The sequence below is a fragment of the Elephantulus edwardii genome, unplaced genomic scaffold (assembly GCF_000299155.1).
Source record: "Elephantulus edwardii isolate Elephantulus edwardi_28Jun2011 unplaced genomic scaffold, EleEdw1.0 scaffold00058, whole genome shotgun sequence".
NCBI lineage: Eukaryota > Metazoa > Chordata > Mammalia > Macroscelidea > Macroscelididae > Elephantulus > Elephantulus edwardii.
Genome location: NW_006399808.1, coordinates 9873111 through 9884535, shown reverse-complemented (window position 1 = coordinate 9884535; position 11425 = coordinate 9873111). Strand labels below are relative to the sequence as shown.

Below are 11425 nucleotides of genomic sequence, written 5' to 3'. Positions count from 1 at the left end.
GTGAGAAACGCCCGTCCCCAATCCTCACTTCCGTCCAAGACCACGCCTGTCAGAGCTTTCAAGGGCTTGTTCCCGCTTTGAGAGATGCCTTTGAGAGATGCTCTCAGGGACCTCTCCTCAATACTGCAAACTAATGATCTCAGTCTAGAGACTAAGATGTGCCTGATCCAGGCCATGGTCTTCATAATTAGTTGCTATGCATCAGAGAGCTGAACAATGACTAAGAATAACAGGAGAAGAATCAGTGCCATTGAGTTGTGGTGCTGAGAAGAGTTGTGAACATTCTACGGACTGCTAAGTGAACAAATAGGTCTGTCCTGGAGAGGGTGAAACTGAGCTGCTCCTTGGAGGCAAGGAATTTGAAGCTCCATTTCACATATTTTTGGCATGTTGCCAGGAGAGGCCAGTCATGCTTGGAAGGTAGAGGGACAACACAAGAGAGAAAGACCCTGGATGAGATAGATTGACTCAGTGACTGGGGTAATGGGGGTAGCTGTGTTGGAGACAATGAAATCAGCTCATGACAGGGCAGGGTTCAGAGCCACTGAACATAAGGTCACTATGAGTTACAGGCAACTTGATGGTACATAATAACAACATGAACTAGGGATCACCATTCATATGTGAGTTTGTCAAACTCTCATGGCTTGCATGTTGCTGTGATTCTGGAAGTTATATTGAGAAAATAATCTGAGAAACTAGACTATATGAAGAAAAACATACCACCAGGTTTGGAGGACAATTCATCAACAGCTTGCATTAAGCCACTGATAGAACTTTGTTGACTTAAGTGAACAGTAAAGCATTTACTTATGAAAATCAAAGACTACATAAAATCTTCAGTGTGGATTACACCTTAACATCAAGAAAATAAAAATCCTCAGATTTAAATCAATAGGTAATATCATGATAGATAAAGTTTGAAGTTGTCAATGATTTCTTTTTACTTGGATCCACAGTCAACACTCATGGCAGTGGGAGTCAAGAAATCAAACAACGTTATTACAGTCATCAAATATGCTGCCCAGGATATCTACTAAGTTCTAAAGAGCAGAGATGTCAGCGTAAAGACAAGGATGTGCCTGAGTCCAAGATACGGTTATTTCAATTGCTACATATGGATGTGACAGCTGGACAATGAATAAGGAAGATTTAAGAAGAACGAATGTGTTTGAGTCATGATGCTCACAAAGAATAGAGAATATACCATGGATTTAAAAAGTATAAACAAATCTCCTTTGGAAGGTAAAACCAGGAAGTTCCTTAGAGTCTCATACACTCTGGACATATTTTCAGGAGTGGGTAGGCCTTGGGAAAAGTCATCATTTTTTGAAAAGTGAAGGGACAGTAAAAGAGAAGACCACACTTACTGAGATGGATTGACACATGACTTCAATGATGGGCTTGAACATGGAGACAGTGAGCATGAGGGCAGGATTGGACAATTTTGCCATCTGTTATACTGTGATTTAGAGTCAACTTGATGACATCTAATAGCAGCAACAACATAGATTAGGGGAAAGCCTTGCAATAAGAAATAGAGACAGTAAGTCACACAGTCAGTTACCAGATACAGAGGAGCTTTGGGGGCCTGGAAAGTTGTGTTGCCAACTCAAAGGCTGGGCCCCTCTGGTGGTTCAAAACCACTGCTGGCTCGATGGGAGAAATATGGGAACTTTCATTCTGTGCCATTTACTGCCATGGAAAACCACTGGAGAATCAGCTATTAGTTCTGACTCACTCGATGGCAATGGGTGAATGAGTAAGAGCAGAACTGGGCCTAATCCTAAGTTTCTACAGATCTCATATTTAATGGATACAGAACCATCCAAGACCCTGCAGGAGTAGAGCTTTGTTTGACATTATATGAAAGATAATTTAGTCCTTTACACAAATAATAAAGGTGAGTATAGCTGGATTCAATCAAAGGGTGAGGTAAAGAAGACAAATAAAGAAGGTGCTCAATAGAAAATCATATAAAAATTAAATAAATGTTTTGCCTTGAGTCGTTCTTTAAAAGCAAAGTATTTTCCAGAAGAATTAAGTTCATAGTTGAGTTGGCACTTCTGCTCCTCTAGGGTTTCACTATCTATTTCATTGTCCAGTCTGGCCACTTCTTTCCCAAACATCCTGTGGTACTCATCCAGAATGGCTCGTGAAATGTTCTTGATCTGCATGTGATAGTCAGTCACCGCCTAGGAAAATACAAGAGAGATCAACAAAAGCTTGCTGTTAAGGAGGCTTCAAGGAGGCCAGGACTGTGGATTAAAGTCTGGGCCTAGTTATATACTCAATAATACTTCAAGTATAAATTTTTTTTCTTCCCAACTTGGAAATTACCAGGCAAAGATTAAATCCTGTATGCTATTCACTGTGCGCCATCAATGGAATCAGGAAGTAATATATGTATAGTTTCAAACAACTTCTCACATCTCCAGGAAAAAATACTGGAGGGTCCATGCCTTGGGGTTTAAATGCACCCTCCTCAGCCTCTTACTTACAGCTTCACCTCAGGGCTCTGGCACTTGCCTTCTGAGCGCCTCCTGTGCGACGGGTAAGTGGAGGCCTTGGAGGAACCATCTCCTTGACCCTGGATCAGAAAAAGCAAATTTATTGTTGCAGATTTATGTTCTCTTACTTTATATCTGCAAAGAGTCTAGGTTGGGGAGATATAACACTTGCTCCAATGTTCAATTTTAGTACTGAGAATTCTCTCGTATAAAAGCCTAAATGTAAATCCAGCATGGTTTATGCCTGTCAACCAGTCAGCAAAGACATCAGGAAGCAGCTACTGGATTGCATCCAAATACAACTTCTGGTAAATTTGAGTTATGGCTATAATTTTTACATATTTAAGAAAAACTACTGTGTATAAGAGATTGCTTGACTAAGGAGTGTGTGTGTGGGGGAATTGTATCCTGATTTTAGGTACATTTAGTAGACAATATATCTAGACGACTCAAAATTTTAAAGATCTAAAACAACATATATTGTTCCCTAGGATCATCCATGTTGTGTAGCGTTTTATGAGTTCATTGTTGATTTTTTAAAAAAGTTAATTTTAAAAATTGTTAATGAAAAGGAAAAAATAATCAAATTGCAATCACACAAGTAAATTAATGAGATCACAGTCATGTGCATTCATACACAATACTTTTTTAAGAAAGGTATTGTTTAATGAATATACTTAACTGTCATCTAGTAGACTGTTGTCATTGTTTCCACTTCTGAATTGCTTTGCTTTCTTTAGCATAAAGAGTCAGTCAACAATGAATAAAATTTAACCAAGTACGTATTATTGCTGCTGTTATGTTCTGTTAAATTGCTTGCAACTCACAGTGATCCAAAGTACAACAGCTCTGAACCCTGCTCTATCCTGAGCCAACCTTATTGTATCTTGACACATTCACCCCATTATCTAAGTCACTGACTGAGCCAACATTTCATCCAGGGTCTTTTTTTCTTGCACTGTCTCTCCAGCCTCCCAAGTACGAAGTCCCTCTCCAAGGACTGGTTCCCTCCTTGCAACATGCCTAAAGTATGTTAGACAAAGCTTCAGAATCCTTGTCTCCAAAGAGCAGCCTGGTCTTACCCACTCTAGGGTGAACCAGTTTGTTCTCTTCGCAGTCTATGGCATATTCAGTACTCTTAACCAGCATCACAACTCAAAAGCATCAATTCTCCTTCTATCATTCCTAGTTATTGTCCAGCTTGCTAATGTATAGCATGTAATTGCAAAGACCATGGCCTGAATCAGGTGCAACTTAATCTCCAGACTGACACTGTTGCTCCTCAGTACTTTGGAGAGGTCCCTGACAGCCGACTTTTCCAAGGCAATTCATCTCATGATTTCCTGGCTTCTGGTACCAAGAGTGTTGATTGTGAAACCAAGCAAACTAAAGCTGTTAACAATCTCAATCTCTTCACCATCTATCATGATGCTGCCAATTGGCCCATTAGTAAGAATCTGTGTTTTCTTTATTATTAGATCCTCTTTTTTTCCACATACAGAAAAATATACAGTAAAATATCTCCTTTCAACTCTGTTCCCCAACTACCAGGTTTACTCTCCAGAGACAATGTTATTTATCAATTTAGCCTAAATATAATGACCCTCTACTGGGTTCTCCAGAAGCAGTAAATCACATGGGTGGAGAATGTCCATGAAGAAGCTGGTGGATTTGAACCACCTGCTTTTGGGTTGATGGCACAGCTCTTTACCACTAGGCAACCAGGGCTTCCTTAATAAAACAAAAAATGTATTAGACTATTTTCTCATGCTAGGGATACATCATTAAACAAAACAGATAAAAACTTTCATCCTAATAAACAAATTAATAGAGAGATTGAGATAATAAGAGAAAACCATTAAAACAAAAATACTAGTGATAAATGTCCTGGGGAAGAATCATGCAGGACAATAAAAAGATTAGGGAGACTGAAGAAGTAGAATGAAGGGGCATATTTCACCCGAGAAGACTTCACTAAGATAATAACAGGGATGTTCACTTTCACCATTTCTATTCAATATTGTATTGCAAGTACTTGCTAGGGCAATACAACAAGAAAAGGAAATAGGGAGTTTCCAGATAGGTAAAGTGGTGGTAAAACTGTCACTATAAGCAGATGATATGATAGAATACACCGAAAACTCAAGGACTCAACAAAAAAACTGTAAGAGCTAGTAGACCAAGTTAGTAGAGTGGAAGGACACAAGATTAATATCCCAAAATCAGTGAGATTCCTCTACAGTATCAAAGAAAACACAGATAAGGAAACTAAGAAAACAATACTACTTAAACAGCCTACCACAAATTGAGCTAGTTGGGAATAAACCTAACTAGACATACACACACACAAAATCCCACAAAGAAAACTATAACACACAACTACAAGAAAAAAATAAAAGACTTAAATAAATGGGGGGGGATGAAATTTACACTATCCAAAGTAATTATATATTTAACACATTAATAATAGTTTATAAACCTTTAGCTAAATTTACAAACAAAAGGAGAGAAAAACCACTAAAATGATAAATAAAAGTAGGAACATTAACATTGACCTAAGGAAATAAACAAATCACTAAGGTTTTTTTGTGTGGTGTAAATAGCTCATATATTTGGCTGCTAACCAAAAGGCTGGCAGTTCAAGTCCATTCACAAGAATGGCTTGGGGATTTGTTTCTGTTACATCAGTAACTGAAAGTCCTATGAAGCAAAACTCTACTTTGACACACGCAGAACATGACCATGAGTAAGGACCAATCAAAGCCAACTGCATGCCAACAAATCAGACAACCTAGATGAAATGGACGAATTCTTTGAAATATGTAATCAACCAAACTGAGTCAAGAAGTAATAGAACGGCCCTTCTGGCAGGAAATGCCATCTTGCAGTGATCCTCCAAAATGATGAACACAAAGGGAAAGAGGAAGAGCACCCGCTATGTGTTTTCTGGGCCCTTTAGAAAATATGGAGTTGTTCCTTTGGTCACTTATATAGGAATCTACAAGAAAGGAGATACTGTAGACATCAAGAGAATGGGTACTGTTCAAAAAGGAAGCCCTCACAAATGTTACCATAGCAAAAATCTACAATGTTACCCGGTGTGCTGTTGACACTGCTGTGAACAAACAAGTTAAGGGTAAGATTCTTGCCAGAGAATGAGCATGCACATTGAACATATTAAGCACTCTAAGAACAGAGCCAGCTTCCTGAAAAGTGTGAAAGGAAATTATCAGAAACAGAAAGAATCCAAGGGGAAAGGCACTCGGATCCAGCTGAAGCACCAGACTGCGCCCTCCAAAGAGGCACACTTTGTGAGAATGAATGGGAAAGAGCCCGAGCTGCTGGAACCTATTCTCTATGAATTCATGGCAAAATAAGGGTGAAATAAAACTTTCTGGTAAAACAAACAAACAAAACCAAAGAAGTAATAGAAAATCTGAGCCGTAATAAAAAACCTTCCTATACTGAAAAGTCAGGTCCAGACAGCTTCACTGGTGAATTTTGCCTACTATTTAAAGAAATAGTCTCAAAATTCTCCTAAAGAAGAGGAAGGAACACTTCCTAAGTCATTCTATGTGGCCAGCAGTATCATACTACCAAGACCAAAGACATCAAGAGAAAACAACAGAGAAACATCACTTGTGATTTTGTTGATGTTGTTGTTGTTGTTGTATCCTGGAGAGTCAGAAAATGGCCCTCCAGAGGGTTTTCAGAGGTAGTTAATCGCACAGGAGGAGATTGCTCCTCCTTCTCCTGAGGAGCAGCTGGTGGCCTTGAACTGTGTACCTTTGGAATTACAGCACAGCTCCTTGCCATTAGGTCACCAGAGTTGCTTCACTTATAAAAGATAAATACTAGCAAATTAAACTCAGCAACATATTAAAAGAATTAAAATTAAGAGAATCATTCTCACTCACTCACTCCTGTCAAGTCAAAACAGACAAACAGCTGACCTCCACTGAGTTTCTAAGGCTGTTGAATCACACAGGAAGAGTTTGCCCACTAGCAAATGTGATTTACCCCAGGAACACAAAAGTATGTCAACAGGTGAACATCAACATAACACAGTAATAAAGACTAAACATTAAATGATAATCTCAGTTGATGCAGAAAAGACGTTAGCAAAATACAACACACTTTCAAGATAAGCATTTGGCACTACAGAAATTTAAAATTTTTAGAAGTAACCCACAGTGAACATCATTGTTGTTAAATGCCATCAAGTAAAGTATAACTCATAGCAACCCTATGAACAAAAGATCTGAACCCAAAACAACTATGAGATTTCATCTCACCCCAGTCAGAATAGCAAAATTTAATAGAACAGCAAGCAAAAAATGCTGGTGAGGTTGTAGAGAGACTGGAACCCTTACTCACTATTGGCGGAAGTGTAAAATGGTGCAACCACTGTGAAGGCAGTGAGGCGCTTTCTCAAAAAGTTGCAAATAGATATACCATTTGACCCAGCAATTCCATTACTGGGAATATACTCCAAAGAGACCATAACTGCCACCCAAGCAGATATATGCACACCCATGTTTACTGTGGCTTTGTTCACAATAGCAAGGAGGTGGAAATAACCTAAGTGCCCATCAACAAACAAATGGATAGAGAAGCTGTAGTATATTCACACAATGGAATACTATGCTGCATTGAAAAACAAGGAACTCATGAAACACTATTCAAAACAGGTGACCCTGGAGGACATTATGCTGAGTGAAGCATCTCAGTCACAGAAGGACAAATATTGCATGGTGCCACTCTTGTAAAACAGGACTGACATCGGTGTTGGGGGAGACTGAGAAAGGTGGAATAAATAATGTATACTGCATTGAAACAAATGTGAAGGAGAAAACTGTTTAAAAGGGATATGTGTGTAGGTATTTTTGCCGTGACAGAAGTCCAGAACGAAGGCTGCATAGTGAAGTGGATCTGGGGGGGAAGGATTGTAAAACAATGAAAGAATTTTTCTTTTACTTTTCAAAGAGAAGAGTGTACGGGGGGGAAGGGTGGGCAGGGAGAAAAGTTCAACAATGAATTAATGGAATCCAAAGTCCTGTAAATTTTCATTTAAATTAATAATAAATTTTTTTAAAAAGATCTGAACTCTGTTCTATTCTGCGCCATCCTCACACTTCCTGACACACAAGACCCCATTGCAGCAATCATCATGTCAATTCACCTGGTTGAGGGTCTTCCTCTCCTTCTCTCACACTCTACCCTTCCCAACATCGTGTCCCTCTTCACGGAATAGCCCTTCCTAGCAACATGCATAGAGTATGTGAGGTGAAGCCTCATCATTATTGCCTTTAAAGAGCACTCTGACTGCAGCCTCTCCAAGACATGTTTGTTTGTTCTCCTTGTTGTCCATGGGATGTTAAGTGCTTTTCTCCAACACCACAGCTCAAAAATGTCATTTCTTTTTCTGTCATCCTTATTGATTGTCCAGCTCTCAGATACACAGCAAGTGATCAGAAAGACTATGGCCTGAATCAGACAAACCTCAGTCCTCAAACAGACATCTTTACTCCTCAATAATTTGGTTAGGTCCCTAACTACAGGCTTTCCCAGTAAAATGTGTCTCCTGCACTTCCGCCCGGGCCTGGCGAAGTTAGGGTTCCGTGGGCCGACGGTGGGGGCTGGTACGGAGGTGGCAGCTGTAGGAGGAACCGGTGCGCGAGGCCGAGACGCTCCAACCCGGACCAATCCCCGCGTCCTGGGCTGCGACCCCTGAGCCTGCACCGTATCGAGAGGAGCACTGGCCAAATGGGCCGCTGAGCCCGAATCAGGGACCGTGTGGAGCCCCCTGGAGCTAAGATCAGGATGTTCCGCTTCATGAGGAACGGAGAGCCTGAGGATCCCATGTTCCTGATGGACCCTTTTGCCATTCACCGTCAACATATGAGCCGAATGCTGTCAGGTGGCTTTGGATATAGCCCCTTCCTCAGCATCACAGATGGCAACATGCCAGCGACCAGACCTGTCAGCCGTAGGATGCAGGCTGGGGCAGTGTCTCCTTTCGGGATGTTGGGAATGTCAGGTGGCTTCATGGACATGTTTGGGATGATGAACGACATGATTGGGAAAATGGAACACATGACAGCTGGAGGCAATTGCCAGACCTTTTCTTCCTCCACTGTCATCTCCTATTCCAATACGGGGGATGGTGCTTCCAAAGTCTACCAAGAGATATCAGAAATGCGCTCAGCACCAGGCGGCATCCGGGACTCGGAGAACCATACGAGACTTAGACAGTGGACTAGAGCAGATGTCCATTGGGCATCACATTCGAGACAGGGCTCACATCCTCCAGCGTTCCCGAAATCATCGTACAGGGGACCAAGAAGAGCGGCAGGACTACATCAACCTGGATGAGAGTGAAGCTGCAGCATTTGATGATGAGTGGCGGAGGGAAACTTCCAGATTCCGGCAGCAACGCCCTCTGGAATTTCGACGGCATGAGGCTTCAGGGGGTGCGGGATGATGGGCTGAGGGGCCTCCCCGCCTGGCTATACAGGGACCTGAGGACTCCCCTTCCCGACAGTCCCGACGCTATGACTGGTGAAAACCCCAGGCCCTCAGGTTCTCTGGTACAAACTGTGAGAGGCTGAGAAGTCATTCCCCAAGATAACTCTGCCCTCCAACTCCTACCCCCAATTTAATATTAAATTAATAGTCAAGCTGCCCCCCCCGTTCCTCCCTGGGGGTCTCAGGGAGAACTTTTCACAGCCCTTTTACTTATTTTTCCATCTTTTAAGTCCCATATCATAATGACTCCTCCTGTATCCACTAACTTGATTTTTCTCTTTGCTGCTCCACCATCCCATCACTTCCCCCATTCTGCCCTTGCCATGCAGTGAAGGAAAGGGTTTTTTGGGGTAAGGTCCAGGTCCTCTATCCCTCATCTCTCCTGGGTTTTTGTCCACCTCTTCCTCAGAGCCCCTGCTGCAGGGGCCACAGCCCTGGTCCAGGACTTTGGAGGGAGAGGACTGGTCTCATTCCTAACTCTTCATCCTCAACTCACCCTCACACATCACAAATATCTTCCCTATATCCTTCCTTGCCTTTAATTTTGATTTGTGCAACGTGTAACTAGGTGTTTATGGAATAAAGAAGGATGGAAAAAAATGTGTCTCCTTATTTCCTGACTGCTGGTACGAAGAGTGTTAATTGTGGATCCAAGCAAGATAAAGCTGTTGACAATTTCAATCCCCTCTCCATCTTTCGTGACACTGTCTATCAATCCAGTGGTAAGAATCTGTTTTCTTGACATTGAGACACAATCCATACTGAAGGCTGCATTTCTTGATCTTCTGCAACAAGTGCTTCAAGCCCTCCTCACTTTCGGTAAGCAAGTATCATCTGCATAACGCAGATGTGATCATCATACTAACTGGCAAAAGATAGAAAGTGTGGCTTCTTAAGAGCAGGAAGAAGACACAGATGACCGCTTTAAACTGGAAAGGAATAAGTAAAATAATCTCTATTTGCAAAAGACATGATATTTTATGTAAAACCTCATAATGAATCCTTAAAAACAAAAATGTGTCATAGCTACAAATGGAAAAAAAAATTCAACAAAATTGCAGGACAAAAGATAAACACATACATACCAGTTATACTTCCACCCATTGTTGGTGGTTGTAACATGCTTTCAAGCCAGTTCTAAAGCACAGTGACCTTGTTTGACAGAGTAGAACTGCCTATGGGATTTTCTACTCTGGAATCTTAGTGCGAGCAGATAATTATGTCTTTTCTCTGTGATAGGTTCAAACTACCAATGTCCAAGTTATAGCTGAATGCTTAGCCAATATACCACCAAAGTTCCTTTTACATTAATAATAAAAACTCCAAAAAGGAGACCTAAAAGCATTTCCATTTACAAAAACACCAAAAAGAATAGTTAAGAAAAACCTTAACCAACAAGGTAGCAGACAAGTATACCTTGTATACTGAAAACCACAAAACATTACTAAAATGAAACATGGCTTAAAAATGGAAAGAACTCTTACAATTCAACAACAGAAAGACAAAAATGCAATTTTAAAAATGGAGAAAGGACATTAAAAGAAATTTCTACAAAGAAGATATACAAATGGCCAATAAAAACAAGGGGAAAAGCTCAACATCGTTAATTCTCTCTGATTACTATCAAGTCAGAACAGAATCATAGCTGACCATCCACTGGGTTTCTGAGGTTGTAAACTTCACAGGAGCTATTGGTGGATTTAAACCCTTAAAGATGTGGGGCCTTTGGGTTTACAGTAAAACTCTATACAAAGTACACAATCAGAGCTCCTTCATTAGTCATTGGAGAAACAAAATCAAACAAAACAAAAGTGAGATAGCATTGCATCAAATAGGAGGGCTATAATTTTAAAAGGAGAAGTTATATACTGCAGGTGGGAAGGTAAACTGATGTGGCCATTTAGAAGATACGTTTGGTAGTTTCTCAGTAACTTAAACATCAAATTGCCCAGATCCAGCAGTTCCATTCCTAGGTATACATTTCATATAAATGAAAACAGTCTGTAAAGTTTTACACAAATATTCAAAGCAATTCTTTTCACAATAGTCAAAAGGTGGGAACAACTCAAATGTTCATCAACTGGTGAAAAAATATAGTATTATTCATCCAATGGAATATAATTCAGTCATAAAAAGAAAGTAATGCTAATTCACATTAATAAACATTAAAGCATTATGCTAAGTAGACATGTTGTTGTTGTTGTTATGTGCCGTTGAGTCGTTTGCGACTCATAGCGACCCTATCTACAACAGCCCTAAACCGTGCTCTATCCTGTGCCAATCTCACTGCCTCTGACACACCCATCCCGAGTACCCCAGTCACTGAATCAATCCACCTCATAGAGGGTCTTCCCCTCCTGCACTGTCTCTCCACTCTACCCAGCAAG

The 11425-nt window shown here is 40.7% G+C and overlaps 1 protein-coding gene and 2 pseudogenes across 1 annotated transcript in view; 2 read left to right on the top strand and 1 right to left on the bottom strand.

The window, feature by feature from the left end:
* TTC18 (tetratricopeptide repeat domain 18) overlaps nt 1-11425 on the bottom strand; it is a 146918-nt gene that overhangs the window by 45499 nt on the left and 89994 nt on the right. Inside the window, exons 13-14 of the mRNA XM_006887566.1 lie at nt 2530-2590; nt 2001-2195 (exon numbers count right to left, since the gene is read on the bottom strand). Coding sequence (XP_006887628.1) covers nt 2001-2195; nt 2530-2590 — 256 coding nt within the window. The remainder of the gene's footprint in view (nt 1-2000; nt 2196-2529; nt 2591-11425) is intronic.
* Nucleotides 5411-5887, top strand: LOC102876052 (annotated as a pseudogene).
* Nucleotides 8334-9075, top strand: LOC102862412 (annotated as a pseudogene).